The sequence below is a fragment of the Podarcis raffonei genome, chromosome 18 (genome assembly GCF_027172205.1).
Source record: "Podarcis raffonei isolate rPodRaf1 chromosome 18, rPodRaf1.pri, whole genome shotgun sequence".
Lineage (NCBI taxonomy): Eukaryota > Metazoa > Chordata > Lepidosauria > Squamata > Lacertidae > Podarcis > Podarcis raffonei.
Window position 1 is genome coordinate 8,386,403 of NC_070619.1, and position 17,678 is coordinate 8,404,080.

Sequence of the window (17,678 nt, forward strand, 5' to 3'; positions counted from 1 at the left end):
CGGGAAGGTAAACGCCGTTTCCGTGCGCTGCTCTGGTTCACCAGAAGCGGTTTAGTCCTGCTGGCCACATGACCTGGAAGCTATACACCGGCTCCCTCGGCCAGTAAAGCGAGATGAGCCCCGCAACCCCAGAGTCGGCCACGACTGGACCTAATGGTCAGGGGTCCCTTTACCTTTACCTTTTCTTTTAAAAGCACATCTCACAAAAAAAGCGATATACAGTGGTACCTTGGGTTACATACGCTTCAGGTTACAGACTCCGCTAACCCAGAAATAGTACCTTAGGTTAAGAACTTTGCTTCAGGATGAGAACAGAAATCGTGCTCCGGCGGCACAGCAGCAGCAGGAGGCCTCATTAGCTAAAGAGGTGCTTCAGGTTAAGAACCGTTTCAGGTTAAGCATGGACCTCCGGAACGAATTAAGTACTTAACCCGAGGTACCACTGTAATTGCATTTCTTGTGTCCCCCTTTCTCATCAGCAGAGGTCACTGTTGCACTTTGGATGATATTTCTGTTCAGTTTACCATTTCCCCCCCCCCCCCAAGAATTTCAATTCAGAACAGTCCTTTTTAGGCAGCCCTTAAAAGGTCCTTGGGACGCGGGTGGCGCTGTGGGTAAAAGCCTCAGCGCCTAGGACTTGCCGATCGAAAGGTCGGCGGTTCGAATCCCCGTGGCGGGGTGCGCTCCCGTTGCTCGGTCCCAGCGCCTGCCAACCTAGCAGTTCGAAAGCACCCCCGGGTGCAAGTAGATAAATAGGGACCGCTTACTAGCGGGAAGGTAAACGGCGTTCTGTGTGCGGCTCTGGCTCGCCAGAGCAGCGATGTCACGCTGGCCACGTGACCCGGAAGTGTCTCCGGACAGCGCTGGCCCCCGGCCTCTTGAGTGAGATGGGCGCACAACCCGGGCAGGGGTACCTTTACCTTTACTAAAAGGTCCTTAGCCCCACTCAGGTGGCCTTCCCAGGACCATATTGGCATTGGTTTTCTGGACTTCCAGGATGAAATACCCTCAGACCGAAGCATCCTCTGCACATCTTGAGGTCCTGTAACAGGCAACAGGCAACAGTTTGCCATGGAAAACAGCCTCAACTTGCTGGCGGGAATTCTGAACTTGTGCAGAACTGCACCCAGTTATGTTGGGCTCCAAAACCCAGCAGTCAACAAGATTGGAGATGTTGAGAGTCCAGAAACACAGGACCTGCCATCCCAGTGCAGAAGGTCCCAGGCCATCAAATGCCAACAGTGTCCTTCAGCTCTCTATATTGGACAAACAGGCCAAACCTTATGCCAAAGAATAAACGGGCATAAATCGGACATCAAGAATCACAAGACAGAGAAACCAGTAGGAGAACACTTCAATCTCCCAGGACATTCTATACAAGATCTCAAAGTAGCTGTTTTACTACAAAGGAATTTCAGAAATAGACTGGAAAGAGAAGCTGCTGAATTGCAACTCATTACCAAACTTAAAACCATGGAGAGACCTGGTCTGAACAAAGACATTGGATTCTTATCTCATTATACACGACAAAGCCATTTTTCACCTTCTCACCCCTTGCTTTTTCCTGCAAGACCTATTGCAGTCGTTAAGAGTCGTCAACAGGCTCATCACAGCTATCTGCCAATCACCCATTCCCACCACCCTTCTGAGTAATACCCCTCCCCACCTTCTCACTATATAGAAGGATCTGGCAACTTCTGTTTCAGTGTATCTGAAGAAGTGTGCATGCACACGAAAGCCCATACCAAGAACTAACTTAGTTGGTCTTTAAGGTGCTACTGGAAGGGGAAAAAAATTTTGTTTTGACCTTAAGAAGTGTTAGGGACTTGACATACAGGAATGGTGGGATGAACTACCGTAGCTCTTGCAGCGAGGCTGGCTGTTTCATTAGAAGAAGAAGGGTTTTGATTTGATATCCCGCTTTATCACTACCCGAAGGAGTCTCAAAGCGGCTAACTTTCTCCTTTCCCTTCCTCCCCCACAACAAACCCTCTGTGAAGTGAGTGAGGCTGAGAGACTTCAGAGAAGTGTGACTAGCCCAAGGTCACCCAGCAGCTGCAGGTGGAGGAGCGGGGAAGCGAACCCGGTGCACCAGATTACGAGTCCACCGCTCTTAACCACTACACCACACCGGCTCACATTAGTCATCTCTTGTTGAGCAACTTCTTTTATTTATTCCTTCATACTGATTCCCCCCCCCCCCGAAACTGGGATTTTCCTCCCTAAAAGAAGCTCAACAACTTTGACCTGAACCCCCCCCCCAAAAAAATGGTAGATCACTGCCAGTTTTTAATTGTGTGAGTAGATTGCAGTCTCTTGGAAGTTGGCTGTTCCTGATCTAGTCCAACCCTCTACAATGCCAGAACCGCAGGTAAAAAAAATAATCACTGACTTTGCTGTATAACCAAGGCCAGTCCCCAGCGTGGACCCTGGGACTTCGCCGGCTTGCTCTTATAACTGCTAGAAGGAGAGGGGGGGGGATATTTTGCTCTTCTTCCTTATCCTCTGTTTTCAGTAGCAACAACTGGAACCGCACACAGAAAAAAGCATGGCACTTTCCTGTCAAGAGTGAAAAATGCTCTTTGCATCTCAGGCGGTAAATGGGTGATAATTACAGCTTAATCAGCCTGCAATGCAAATATTCTAAAGGAGGGGAGAGGGGAGGGAGGATTGCTGCCACACAAGATGTATGGAGTTTAATTATTTCAAGTCACTGATAAGGGAGGAGGGTGGTGGGAATGATTTGTGGGTACGTTCTTTCTCAGCTATAACCAACCTGCCTGCCTTCCCAACACCCCGCCCCCCCCCCCGATCTTCGCCTCTTAACCGTTGGCTTCATCAGAAACATGCCCCCCCAAAAAACCACACACACTTTATTAGCTCTCAAAACACAGCAAAGTGGGCAATTTTAAATGAGAGGCACCGGTGGGTTTGATTCTCTCTTCATCCTAAATAGCGGTGGCCAAAGAAGGCCCTTATTTATCTTGCCGTCTATAATAATAAAATGCTACTTAAACGGGCAGGCTTTTTTATTAGCACTAAGCATCGTGGAGTATTTTACGGGCAATTATTAATTAATTAAGCTTCGGAGGCAAGTGGGAGGGGGAGGGGAGAGGAAGGAGGAAAGCTCATGGAAGAACCAATCTCTGCTGCCCCGTGTTAGATGATGGCGGAACGTGAATTGCGAGGACGGCAGCTTATTTCATTTGTGAATTCTAAGTGGTTTACAGTACAGTAAAGGTAAAGGGACCCCTGACCATTAGGTCCAGTCGTGGCCGACTCTGGGGTTGTGGCGCTCATCTCGCTTTACTAGCCAAGGGAGCCGGCGTACAGCTTCCGGGTCATGTGGCCAGCAGGACTGAGCCGCTTCTGGCAAACCAGAGCAGCGCACGGAAACGCCGTTTACCTTCCTGCCAGAGTGGTACCTATTTATCTACTTGCACTTTGACGTGCTTTCGAACTGCTAGGTGGGCAGGAGCAGGGACTGAGCAATGGGAGCTCACTCCGTCATTATGGGGATTCGAACCGCCAACCTTCTGATCAGCAAGTCCTGGGCTCTGTGGTTTGACCCACAGCACCACCCGCGTCCCTTACAGTACAATAGGAAACAAATAGAGAGGGCCCATATATATCACGAAGTTGGAACATTTGCATGTTTAAAAAATAATTATCTGTTTATAGAGAACACAAGGGACGCGGGTGGCGCTGTGGGTAAAAGCCTCAGCCCCTAGGGCTTGCCGATCGAAAGGTCTGCGGTTCAAATCCCCGCGGCGGGGTGCGCTCCCGTTGCTCGGTCCCAGCGCCTGCCAACCTAGCAGTTCGAAAGCACCCCCGGGTGCAAGTAGATAAATAGGGGCCGCTTACTGGCGGGAAGGTAAACGGCGTTTCCGTGTGCTGCACTGGCTCGCCAGAAGCAGCTTTGTCACGCTGGCCACGTGACCCCGAAGTGTCTCCAGACAGCGCTGGCCCCCGGCCTATAGAGTGAGATGGGCGCACAACCCCAGAGTCTGTCAAGACTGGCCCGTACGGGCAGGGGTACCTTTATGTTTATAGAGAACACAGTGCCACCAACAACTAAATCCCACCAGCAACTAAAGCATGTCCTGTATTGGTCTCTCCAGCCACAGAAGGCTGTAATTCTCCAATACCGGGGTGTAAAGTTGGGACGCGGGTGGCTCCCGTTGCTCGGTCCCTGCTCCTGCGAGAAGTGAGGTTACAAGGCATTTGCCAGAGCCACCTGGCGCTGGAGAAGAAGTTGTGCCTCAAAGCCCAGGCTAGCGTCCCTATTTACCCCTGAGGAAGGTGGGAGGGTGTGTCGTCTCCTGAGACAGATGGATGCCAGCAAGTCCCTGTGCAAGAAGTACCAGCACTGAAACAGGCCAAATCTCTGATTTGGGGAGAGAGGCTTTGGTGGTGGAGTTCCAGAATTGCATGCAGAAGAGTAGACAGATTGATGGGGATCTCCTAAAAAGCTCCTGATTTCAAACCCTCCCCTCTCTACAAGTCCACAACTAGGGAGGGGTGAATCTGTCCATTGGGGTGTTTCCCAGTTTCTCATCTTCCCACTCTTCAGTTCAACACACCCCATATACACATCAGCTTGCAATTCAAAAAAACCACATTTGGGTGGATGCATTAGCAGTTTATTGTGAATTACTCTTGAGATACAGAGTTGCATGCAAGTTTGCCAAAATGGCGCGTCTTTGCAAAGCGATCCCCCCAAAATAAGGCATTTGGGGCAGGCTCCTTTCACTGCTACGCACACTGATATACACACCTCATTCCAGTATCTGCATCTTGGTGCACTAAACTTGCCTGGAGAGCCAAACTGCAAAATTCAGAGGAGGGCGAATTTGAAAGGATGGCTGCGTTTCGGATCTTATTCCAGAAAGTGTGAATGTTACCTTTGAGCTGAATTTAATTTCCCCTCTGTTCCTCTGGTATGTCACCCCAACCATTAGCCTGGAGGAGTTTGGCATGTGAAATGGTAAACTGGCAACTTTTAAGGCCCACCCCTTTTTAATGCCAACAAGGGTGGAAATCTGGGGGCAAAAGGGTGAGAGGGATTTTCTTCAAGGGGACGGGAGGCAGTGAAGGCACTTGCCGAAACACCATCCTGTATGAAACATCTGATAGATCTTCCTTTTTCGCCGCCATTGAGGGAGGGTGTGTGTGTGTGGGTGTGTTTTGTTGCAGAATGCAAGCCAAGCAGGTTATCAGCAAGCAAAAGCATTAGGGGTGGGAAAGAAGGCAGTATGTCACCACGGTTGCTTCTTCTGTTCACAATTTCATGGTTTTCTTGATCCATGGAAGGTAATGGCCAACGCGAGTGTAAACTGCTGGAGGGCAGGGATTGCCATACGAGACGATTCCTTCTGCCACGCCATTGCACACCAAGGGGCCACCCGAATCGCCCTGTGGAGAGGAGAGAACAAAGATGGCAGCTGGGGGAAGATTTGTATCCACCTCGTGGCAAACTCTGGAGCTTGAACCAGGGCAAACGGCCAGGTTACTAGTCGATCTACTCTCAATATGACTTGGGGCTCGTCCACTCCTTCCTTTCCCAGGAAAACCGACTATTTAAGTTCTAAATTGGAACAAAGGGCAACCCATGCAAAGCTTGATGGCTGATTGTCGTGGTTGAGCACTAAGGAGCGATTCCCCCCCCCCCGGGAAAGCAGAGGGACAAGCGAAAGTGGGCCAGAGCCCTTAGCAGAATACAAACTGTCAGAGCCGCCCGAGGTCCCAGCTCACCAAGGACCAACGCTGCTTCGTTGTTTAGTATAAAAGTCTTTATTGAAGTTCAGTTTCACTTCCACAGCCGCAGCGTGCAGCACTACGTCTCAAACCCTAGACCGCCGAAGCTCCATCTGAATCTCCTCCCCCCTGACACCAGTTTAAGATTCTAGCCTTGCTCCACCTCCTCCTTTGTTCTTTCCTCCTCTGGGTCCGCCTGCCCGTCGGGGTCTCTCCCTTCCTAGACTCCTCTGACGCTCAGTCCCCTGACTCTTCCCCCTCCCTCTGTCGGGCTTTAGGACCTGGCTCCCAATCCGGGTTTCCTGCTGTCCCGCGCGCCTGTACATTTGAACTTGGCGCGCGTGCCCAGCCTCCCACTTTCCTTCTGACCGTTACACTGCTGTCACTACTCCCTCCTTCGGGGAGGCTAGCTGGAACTGACCTCCCCTCCGTTTCCCCACTTTCCGATGGGGGCGTGGTCAGCCCTGACTCATCTTCTCTACCTGCTGGAGGAGAGGCTGGCCCTGACACATGTGACTCTTCCCCCCCACTGCGCTCTGGTGGGGGAGCTGGTCCTGATCCCCCGCTGCTGCCTTGGGAGTCCCCGCTGGCCCCCTGCTTCTGGTGCGTCCCCCCTGGGACCCCCCTTGCCCTCACCATCGGCGCCCCCTTCTTGGAATCTTCTGATTCACTGGAGAAGCTCATGGAATCTCTCGGGTCACTGTCATACTCCCCTACGCTCCCCTCGGATCCCTCCCCTTTGCTCTCCATTTCCTCTCTTCCCTGTGCTTCTGCTCCTGAGCCCCTGACACAAGCCCATATCCATTTTGCTGGAGAAGGGTGAGGTGCATAACTGGGGAAGTCATGCAGCCCCCCTGATCCCCCCGATCCCATCGCTCACAGCTCCTGCTGGCCCTCACCATGGAAGAATTCGCAGGCTCGCCGGGTCTCCCAGCACAGACCTGCTCATCATCAAGATTAGGATACAAATCTCTGCACTGCCTATGGTCATAGATGGCAACATTGGTCTCAAAGAGGGTGTCTGGTGCCCAGTCTTTGCAAACGAGGCCCCATCCTGCCACGCTGCAGGGGGTCCCATGGGAGAGGTCACGTTCGGATTGGGGCAAGCGCAGGATCTGGACATATCCATTCAGAGTAGCCTTGGAATCCAGCTGCGGAAGGGAGAGATGGGAAAGGGCTCATTGGTTTAGTGTTGCTCAAGGAAGCCCTTGGGGGAATCTGGTACCTGTAAAATGGGGAACTTTGGGCAAACAGGACATTTGGCCCCCCAATGCCAGGGTAAACTGCACAATGTCTACTTCTCATTGGGAGGGAGGAAGACACTTGACCCCTTCTGCCTTCAGGATCACTGACCCCAGGGGGAAGATAGAAGGAGAGATTGCTTGGAGCAAGTTACCTTGAGCAGACGGATATCGTTTGAGGCGCTCTTCTTGTCGATATAATAATAAGGGTGTTCGTAGTTACCCTTAACGGTGAATACTTGCTGAGAGGTTTCATTAAGGCGGGTGTTATGTGCCCCCAAGATGACTCTATAGGTGCTGGAAAGAGAGTATCAGTTAGTGTCAGAGATGCCAGGACTCAGTCCCTTCCTGGCCCCCGTGCAAATAATAATAATAATAATAATAATAATAATTTATTATTTATACCCCGCCCATCTGGCTGAGTTTCCCCAGCCACTCTGGGCGGCTCCCAATCAGTGTTAAAAACAGTACAGCGTTACATATTAAAAACTTCCCTGAACAGGGCTGCCTTCTGAATGTCAGGTAATTATTTATCTCTTTGACATCTGATGGGAGGGCGTTCCACAGGGCGGGCGCCACTACCGAGAAGGCCCTCTGTCTGGTTCCCTGTAGCCTCACTTCTCGCAATGAGGGAACCGCCAGAAGGCCCTTGGTGCTGGACCTCAGTGTCCAGGCAGAACGATGGGGGTGGAGACGCTCCTTCAGGTATACAGGACCGAGGCCGTTTAGGGCTTTAAAGGTCAGCACCAACACTTTGAATCGTGCTCGGAAACCAGGGAGCAAAAGACCAGGCTCCCTCCATACAACCAGCTGTGCACCTTGATGGTTAGGTGGCCACCTGTCATGGGTGCTTTAGCTGACCAGATGACCCTTGCAGTCCCTTCCAACTGTACAGTTCTCTGATTCTATGACCATCCCTATGTCACATAGAGGAGGGAGAAAGGTTGTTTTCTGCTGCTCCAGAGAGCAATGGATCCAAACTACAAGAAAGAAGATTCCACCTAAACATTAGGAAGAACTTCCTGACCGTAAGAGCTGTTCAACAGTGGAATTTGCTGCCAAGGAGCGTGGTGGAGTCTCCTTCTTTGGAGGTCTTTAAGCAGAGGCTTGACAACCATATGTCAGGAGTGCTCTGATGGTGTTTCCTGCTTGGCAGGGGGTTGGACTCGATGGCCCTTGTGGTCTCTTCCAACTCTAGGATTCTATCCCTGCTAAAAATCAAGGAGGGATTAGTGAGACTTACCGATTGCAGTGCGCAGCCGTCATTACCCACTGGGGCGCCACCAGGAATCCGCCACAGATATAGCCTTCAGGATCCTCTAAGTAAGCCATGTAGGGTCTGGAGTGGGGCTTGGCTTCGTGCCCCCCAACAATCTGACTCCGCAATGGATCTGCAAGAACCGTAGACAGAGACCAGCTCCTTCTCCTCCTTGCACGCTCTGGGGTGTCTTCCACACATTCAACGTTATTGGGCACGCACATATTAAAAGGTTAAAAAAAAGGGGCAAATGACCCCTGGGTGGTTAAGTCTGGTCAAAAGCGACTATGGGGATGCGGTGGTCCCCATGAGATACCACACGGGGGACAGGTGTTGCAGTTGCGCCTATGAGGTAGCTCAGACTCGGGGCCATGGGTTCAAGCCCCGCATTGGGCAAAAAACACACATTCCTGCATGGGGGGGGGGTTGAACTAGATGATCCCCCTTGGTTCCACCCAACACTACAATTCTATGATTTTAGTTTAGCTAGAAAGATTTGTGTGTGTGTATACCTATAGCTGCTAGGGACGTGGGTGGCGCTGTGGGTAAAAGCCTCAGCGCCTAGGACTTGCCGATCGAAAGGTCAGCGGTTCGAATCCCCACGGCGGGGTGCGCTCCCGTTGTTCGGTCCCAGCGCCTGCCAACCTAGCAGTTCGAAAGCACCCCCGGGTGCAAGTAGATAAATAGGGACCGCTTACTGGCGGGAAGGTAAACGGCGTTCCGTGTGCTGCGCTGGCTCGCCAGATGCAGCTTGTCATGCTGGCCACGTGACCCGGAAGTGTCTCCGGACAGCGCTGGCTCCTGGCCTCTTGAGTGAGATGGGCGCACAACCCTAGAGTCTGGCAAGACTGGCCTGAATGGGCAGGGATACCTTTACCTTTACCTTTATACCTATAGCTATATACCTACACACACACACACACATACACACACGTATTTGGTCTCTGTGTGTGTGTGTACGTACATGTTTGTGTGTGTGTGTGTGTGTGTGTGTGTGTACTGGCAGAAGGCCTTCTCAGCAGTGGCACCCACCCTCTGGAATGTCCTCCCATCAGATGTCAAGGAAACAAACAACTATCTGACTTTTAGAAGACATCTGAAGGCAATCCTGTATTGGTTTTTTTATTTTTAATGTTTTACCATTTTTTATGTGTTGTAAGCCGCCCAGAGTGGCTAGGGAAACCCAGCCAGATGGGTGGGGTATAAATAATAAAAATATTATTATGAATTATATATACGTGTGTACATATTTCTGTGTGTACATATATATGTGTGTATGTATATGTGTGTGTGTGTGTACGCACACACACACACACACACAGAGAGAGAGATATAAATTTTTGAGTGTACATATATATACATGATTGTATATATATGGTGGCAAAAGGAACGGGTCACCATCCCAATGAGTTTACTATTCATTTTCCTAGCAAGGAAGTTAGAGAAGCGAAAGCACGGAGCAGCCTGGGAAGACCCCCTTCGTTCCATTAGCTCAGGATTCTCCTGCAAGGACTGCCAAAAGCGGCTCCCAAGGAAATGGGGCCTGGGTCTCTCCAACCTGGATATGCTGTTGCGGATTGAAATTGGGACCTTGTGCAGTGCAAAGTGAGGAGGAATTAAAGAACCTTTTTAATGAGGGTGAAAGAGGAGAGCACAAAATATGGCCTGAAGCTCAACATCAAAAAAACGAAGATCATGGCCACTGGGCCCATCACCTCCTGGCAAATAGAAGGGGAAGAAATGGAGGCAGTGAGAGATTTTACTTTCTTGGGCTCCATGATCACTGCAGATGGTGGCAGCAGCCATGAAATTAAAAGACGCCTGCTTCTCGGGAGAAAAGCGATGACAAACCTAGACAGCATCTTAAAAAGCAGAGACATCACCTTGCCAACAAAAGTCCGTATAGTGAAAGCTATGGTTTTCCCAGTAGTGATGTATGGAAGTGAGAGCTGGACCATAAAGAAGGCTGATCGCCGGAGAATGGCTGCTTTTGAATTCTGGTGCTGGAGGAGACTCTTGAGAGTCCCATGGACTGCAAGGAGATCAAACCGATCCATACTGAGGGAAATCAGCCCTGAGTGCTCACTGGAAGGACAGATCCTGAAGCTGAGGCTCCAAGACTTTGGCCACCTCATGAGAAGAGAAGACTCCCTGGAAAAGACCCTGATGTTGGGAAAGATGGAGGGCCCAAGGAGAAGGGGACGACGGAGGACGAGATGGTGGGACAGTGTTCTCGAAGCTACCAGCATGAGTTTGACCAAACTGCGGGAGGCAGTGGAAGACAGGAGGGCCTGGCATGCTCTGGTCCAGGGGGTCACGAAGAGGCGGACACGACTCAACAACAACAAGCAATGCAAAGCAGCGTCTCTTCCCCTGAGATGCAGCCCCTCCCCAAGGAAAAAGCAAGCAGAATAAAGCAGAGCAGAATAATGGGGTCACAGAAGCCAGTCCAATCCCCACTCAGCCTCATTTACCTTGGTGGGTGACTAAACCCTGTAGTAGATCCCCCAGCCTTAATCTCAGCCCTGTATTGATTCAGCTCAGATTCCCCTCTTATCATGCGCAGCTCAGATTTTAGTCTGTGCCCTAATAGAACAGGAAGCCTCCAGGAACTGTTGTGGCCTTGTTACCGGAAAAATCCGAGGGCTCCCTTGGACAAAAAGTAAAGACACCAACCAGGATAACTTGGAGCAAAACAGCAGCCTGTAGGCTTGGCCTTTATTGAACTGTTGCAACAGGGTGTTCCCCTCACTTGCAAGAGAGAGGAAAGACCCAGAAAAATAGTGTGCAAGGTCTTATAAAAACTTTTTGAAATTCCCCTCCTCTAGGTCAAGCCCACCCCCAGAAACATCATGCATACATTACAGAAAGGAGGGGTTGAGGGAGGAGTTGGTGGTAACCTGAGTGTCTTGTCACCTGGCTGGTTCCTCCTTTCCCCCCTCCCCATGAGTCACTTCCAGGAGACAAAGGGGAGTTTGCAGTTTCCTGCCCCCAGAGGGAAGATCTGATCATTGTCCTTTGTTTCAGTCCATGCTGAATCCACTCCCATATGCAACTTCTTTGTGATCTTGATTGTCTTCTGTCTGGGATCATCAGGGTTGGCATAGCAACTGGGCAGGGCTCCTGTGGATGTGCTGAGACGGTGAAGGGATTATGGCTGACCAGGACCAAGCCACCCCCCTTTGATAGTTCTTGTCATATGGAGTAAAATAAAATGGAACAGTGCAAATCCGATGTATGGTTGATTTTCTATGAATTTATAACAGAAATGTGGCGTATGTAGTGTGTGAGTGTGTGTGTGAAGTTTGTACAAACAGAATGATTGGGGTGGGGGGGTTCCTGCTACAGCCTGAAATCAGCTTAGAAAAATTGAGATAATATTGCAAACTCTAAGCTCACATCAGCACAAGGCTATGGCTACCATGAGACCTACAGGGCTACGGTCTTCCCCTAGTGTTCACCCCAAAACCTGGCTTTTATCAGGTACTCTGTATCTGATGGTAGAACCCCCAGTTTCCCCTTCTGAAATGAGCCACTGTATGATCTCCTTTAGTTTTGGAAAACTGGTGGCTTGGAATAAATCAGGGAAGGAAGGAAGGAAGAATCGGCAATGGATGGGAATCCTGGTTTGCTGGGGAATCCAGTGGATTCACTGGAGGCAAAGGCAATGAGTCTGGATTGGATATTTGCCACCCAGCAATGGCATAATCACCTCAGTTCCCTGTGCTGATTCTTGCCACTGGTCCATGGATGGTGCCATCACAGCAACACTAGCAAAGGGCACCCACGCCCTGAATGTAGGAAACATCCCTTGCAGACGACCACAGTGCCTGGAGACAGACAGTCAAGTCGTGATCAGAGAGGGAAGGACGGCTGGGAGGAGGATTTTAGGGAGAAGAAACCCCATGGTGCATCATCTGCCATGGTGCTTTTACTCACCTGTTTGGGCCGAGGAGAACGACAGGATCAGTAGCAGAAGAACCTGGCAGAGTCTCCACATCTTGATTCTAGCGAAGGAGGGAGATGCCTGGCGCTTAACTCTTCAGCCTCTTGACCCCGTGGCTTTTATGACCTCCAGCCTCTTGGCTCCACCTTCCCCAGGAAGGCACAGTCTAGACTTGAAATCTGATAGGCAGGCTTATCGTTTCTCGCTAGCCACGTGGCTGATCCCACCACGAACAGCAATCAGATAGTCAGATGGGGAGACTGGAAAAAATGAGAAATGGCGTGATCCCAGAATTGGAGACATTTTAGGCAAAGGTTTATGAAATCAGAGTAATGAAGAGAATGTATTCATTAAAGCAAAATCAGAGACCAGCTTTTGGAAATCTCAAGTGGCTGTTGTTATTATTATTATCTTCTTCTCCTTATTATTTATTAAATTTGAATGCTTCCCTGCTTTCCAACAGGACACAGTTTCTGTGGCCGCTTGGTTGAAAGGAGCAAAGAGACTTTCCACTCTTCGTTAAATTACTTGCTAGGAAAACCATTTGTAACCTCAACTGCAGTGGATTCCTCACGGTTCCCCAGTGGGAAATGACGGCTGTGCATTGTAATCAGTAAGTAGAAGAAGAAGAAGAGTTTGGACTTGATATCCTGCTTTATCACTACCTAAAGGAGTCTCAAAGCGGCTAACGTTCTCCTTTCCCTTCCTCCCCCACAACAAACATTCTGTGAGGTGAGTGGGGCTGAGAGACTTCAGAGAAGTGTGACTGGCCCAAGGTCACCCAGCAGCTGCAGGTGGAGGAGCGGAGACGTGAACCCGGCTCCCCAGATTACGAGTCTACCGCTCATAACCACTACACCACACTGGTATCTCAAATTCCTCCCTGATTTTTAACAGTAATGGTCATAAATGTAAAGGTTAAGGGACCCCTGACCATTAGGTCCAGTCGTGGCCGACTCTTGGGTTGCGGCGCTCATCTCGCTGTACTGGCCGAGGGAGCCGGCGTACAGCTTCCGGGTCATGTGTCCAGCAGGACTAAGCCACTTCTGGCGAACCAGAGCAGCGCACGGAATCGCCATTTACCTTCCCGCCGGAGCGGTACCTATTTATCTACTTGCACTTTGACTTGCTTTTGAACTGCTAAGTTGGCAGGAGCAGGGACCGAGCAACGGGAGTTCACCCTTTCACGGGGATTCGAACCGCCGACCTTCTGATCGGCAAGCCCTAGGCTCTGTGGTTTAGACCACAGCGCCACCCACATCCCATTCTTCCCCTAGTGTTCACCCCCAAATCTGGCTTTCACCAGGTACTCTGTTCCTGAAGGTAGAACCCCCAAAATTTCCCCTTCCAAAATGAGCCATTGAATGATCCCCATGAATTTGTCCGCTTCTTCTGTTTTGGAAAACCGGTGGCTTGGAATAAATCAGGGAAGACTGAAAGAGAATGAATGGGAATACTGGTTCGCTGGGGAATCCAGTGGATTCACAGGAGGCGAAGGGAATGACTCTGGATTGCATTGGCCAGCCAGCAATGGCAGATCACCTCAATTCTCCGTGCTGATTCCTGCCTCTGGTTCACAGACGGTGCCATTATGGGAACACTAGGCAAGGGCTCCCACACCCTGAATACAGGAAGAATCCTTTGCAGACGACCGCAATGCCTGGAGACAGACTTGAGATCTGATAGGCAGGCTTATCGTTTCTCTCCATCCACGTGGCTGATCCCACCACGAACAGCAATCTGATAGTCAGATGGGGAGACTGGAAAAAATGAGAAATGGAGTGATCCCGGAATTGGAGACATTTTAAGCAAAAGTTTATGAAACCAGAGTAATGAAGACAATGTATTACTAAAACCAGAGACCAGCTTTGGAAATCTCAAGCGGCTGTTACTATTATAATATTATGATTACGATTATTTTATTGGATTTGTATGTTGTTGTTGTTTAGTCGTGTCCGACTCTTCGTGACCCCCTGGACCAGAGCACGCCAGGCACTCCTGTCTTCCACTGCCTCCTGCAGTTTGGTCAAACTCAGGCTGGTAGAGAACACTGTCCCACCATCTGGTCCTCTGTCGTCCCCTTCTCCTTGTGCCCTCCATCTTTCCCAACATCTTTTCCAGGGAGTCTTCTCTTCTCATGAGGTGGCCAAAGCATTGGAGCCTCAGCTTCACGATCTGTCCTTCCAGTGAGCACTCAGGGCTGATTTCCTTCAGAATGGAGAGGTCGGATCTTCTTGCAGTCCATGGGACTCTCAAGAGTCTCCTCCAACACCATAATTCAAAAGCATCAATTCTTTGGCAATCAGCCTTCTTTATGGTTCAGCCACCAGTGCAACAGGCCAAATCTCTGATATGGGGAGAGAGTTGTTAGTTTGGTGGTAGAGCCCTGCTTTGCATGCAGAAGGTCCTTGGTTCAATTGCTCTAGTTAGAAAAGGGCATGGTCAGCGACGGATGATGCCCATCGCGACTGGCAAGGAGGAATGTGGAAAGATTCAGCACAAAGCAAAGACGCCTTCTTCATGTAGTGCATAGGTAAACTCTGGAACTCACTCCAAGTCTCCCATTATTAATCTTTGTCGCATGTCCATGAGTTATACGGTTGCGTGGCCAGGCCCCCAGACCCCCCCCAAACACACCATAGTAAGAGGAAAATAACAAGACACACAAGATTGGGGCAAGCCACCTCCGTGCCACAGCTGAGGCATGAGGGCACGAAAGAGGCAAAGAGATTTCCCAGTCTGTTTGGAAACTCATTAAAAGGCCTGAGGTGATGGTGGTTCTCTTTGCCTCTTTCAACCAAGCAGCCACCGAAACCATTAGGAATCCACTGTCCTGTTGGAAAGAAAGGCAGTATACAAATCCAAAGGTCCGTATAGTAAAAGCTATGGTTTTCCCAGTAGTGATGTATGGAAGTGAGAGCTGGACCATCAAGAAGGCTGATCGCCAAAGAATGGATGCTTTTGAATTCTGGTGCTGGAGGAGACTCTTGAGAGTCCCATGGACTGCAAGAAGATCAAACCTCTCCATTCTGAAGGAAATCAGCCCTGAGTGCTGACTGGAAGGACAGATCCTGAAGCTGAGGCTCCAAGACTTTGGCCAGCTCAGGAGAAGAGAAGGCCACGAAGAATCGGACACGACTAAACGACTAAACACAACACAACAACAACTGGTGGCTGCTGTCCTTTGCAACGGGTGGGGGAGAAATCAGGGAGCCCAACAGTGGTGCCATATCCAAGCTCAGGCAGAGAGACAGCTCATCCTAGTTTCCTCCCCATCCTCTTCCCTGCTGAGTTCCACAAGGGGCTACGCAAGTGCTTCAAGCACAGCAAGGGAGCAAATGCTTCACGAAGTCGTGACCCCACCATCTCATTTGTCCTTCCGCTCTCCAGATGTTGTTCCCCTCCAGCTTCCATGAGCCCCAGCGAGAGATGGGCAGCCTTTCCAATCCCAGGTTTCCAGGCCCAATTCAAGGTGCTTAAAAGCTCATCACTTATAGAATCGTAGATCTGGAAGGGACCCTGCAGATCATCGAGTCCAACCCCCTGCAAGGCAACTGCCCCATACCGGGATCAAAGATGCAACCTTGCCTTTGTCAGCACCACACAGTGCAGTACTTTTGGATGAAAACATCACAGGCTGAACCTCATGGCCGGCAGGGAGGGAGGGAGAGGAGCTGCTTCCTTTGAAACCCGGGAAATTTAAGGGACATCATCAAGAAGGGACAGCAGCGGGAAACGGCGATGGGATAATAATAATAATAATAATAAATTTTATTTATATCCCGCCCTCCCCAGCCGAAGCTGGGCTCAGGGCGGCTAACAACAATAAAACAATACAAAAGTACAACACAAACAACACTCTAAAATCATTCATTATAAAATTAATTAAATTCAAGCCACTGGCCACCATTGGGCCAGAGCTCCGCGAAGATTGCCGAGGGAGGGAGTCAGGCTGTGCCCTGGCCAAAGGCCTGGCGGAACAGCTCTGTCTTGCAGGCCCTGCGGAAAGATGTCAAGTCCCGCAGGGCCCTAGTCTCTTGTGACAGAGTGTTCCACCAGGTCGGAGCCACAGCCAAAAAAGCCCTGGCTCTAGTTGAGGCCAGCCTAACTTCTCTGTGGCCTGGGACCTTCAAGATGTTTTTATTTGAAGACCGTAAGTTTCTCTGTGGGGCATACCAGGAGAGGCGGATAAGGGACTTTCCCACCAAATAAGGGACAGTTGACAGCTATCGGGGAGACCGGTCATCGTCCGGAGATGACTGGGGGCCTGCCTGATGCCTCCGTCTCCCTGGCAGTATCCCAACATCCTCAACACAGTTGTTCCCATGCCTGAGTGGCGTGGGGTGAAGTGGCTGCCAGCCTGCCATAGTGGCAGGGATGGCCATGGTGTGCCCCTTGGAGCTTAGATCTGCCAATTCTTCTGCAGCCCTTGCCCCAATGTTGCCTCGGCAGTGGCCTTTTAGCAAATAGGAGATCTTCCTTCTTCCCTAGCTGGGAGAAGTGCCATTGTGTGGGTCAGCTTAGGGGCCGGAAATCTCTTGGGCTGGTTCTGCAGAATCACCTGGTTGGTGACTTTGTGAGCAGGATGATGTTTGAGGTAGACCATTGGCCTGAACAACTTGCACCGTCTAATGTTCATACTACTTTCTAAACCAACCACAAAAAGAGGGTTGGAGAGAGCAGGTTCTGAATCTAGACTCTCATCAATCCTTGGCATTTAAGACCATATGAATTCAGCACAGAACCACTACCACCTCCAGTCTTTTCATGAGTTTCCAAGCAGATTGGAAAATCTCTTAGCAGTCATAGAAACCGTTAGGAATCCAGCGTCCTGTCAGAAAGAAAGGCAGTACAGTGGTACCTCGGGTTAAGTACTTAATTCGTTCCGGAGGTCCATACTTAACCTGAAACTGTTCTTAACCTGAAGCACCACTTTAGCTAATGGGGCTCCTGCTGCCGCCAGAGCACGATTTCTGTTCTCATCCTGAAGCAAAGTTCTTAACCTGAAGCACTATTTCTGGGTTAGCCAAGTCTGTAACCTGAAGCATATGTAACCTGAAGCGTATGTAACCCGAGGTACCACTGTATACAAATTTAATAAATAATAATCATAGTAAGATAATAATAGTAACAGCCACTTGAAATTTCCAAAAGCTGGTCTCTGGTTTTGTTTTAATGAATACATTGTCTTCATTACTCTGATTTCATAAACCTTTGCTTAAAAAGTCTCCAATTGCAGGATCACTCCATTTCTCATTTTTTCCAGTCACCCCATTGGACTATCTGATTGCAGTTTGTGGTGGGATCAGCCACGTGGATAGAGAGAAACTATCAGCCTGCCTATCAGATCTCAAGTCTAGACTGAGCCTTCCTGGAGAAGGTGGAGTCCGGAGGCTGGAGGAAATAAAAGCTTAAGGGGTCAAGAGGCTGAAGAGTTAAGTGCCAGGCGTCTCCCTCCTTGGCAAACAGCCAAAAG

General features: G+C 50.0%; 1 protein-coding gene across 1 annotated transcript; it reads right to left on the reverse strand.

Moving 5' to 3' along the window:
- Positions 1 to 4,626: 4,626 nt before the first annotated feature.
- On the reverse strand, positions 4,627 to 12,256 carry LOC128405536 (mast cell protease 8-like). Its single transcript, XM_053372279.1, has 5 exons — positions 12,196 to 12,256; positions 8,242 to 8,389; positions 7,154 to 7,295; positions 6,657 to 6,908; positions 4,627 to 5,415 (listed from the first exon to the last, which is right to left on the reverse strand). The coding sequence occupies exons 1-5, from the start codon at positions 12,254 to 12,256 to the stop codon at positions 5,281 to 5,283; spliced, it is 738 nt and encodes a 245-aa protein (XP_053228254.1). The 3' UTR covers positions 4,627 to 5,280.
- Positions 12,257 to 17,678: the final 5,422 nt, after the last annotated feature.

What these genes read in the sequence shown, in the direction of transcription:
- LOC128405536 (XM_053372279.1), bottom strand. Translation starts at nt 12,256, where the DNA reads ATGTGGAGACTCTGCCAGGTTCTTCTGCTACTGATCCTGTCGTTCTCC. An exon ending in GTTCTCCTCGGCCCAAACAG is followed by an intron (nt 8,390 to 12,195) that starts GTGAGTAAAAGC and finishes CGGTTCTTGCAG; the next exon opens with ATCCATTGCGGAGTCAGATT. An exon ending in ACGATATCCGTCTGCTCAAG is followed by an intron (nt 6,909 to 7,153) that starts GTAACTTGCTCC and finishes TCCCTTCCGCAG; the next exon opens with CTGGATTCCAAGGCTACTCT.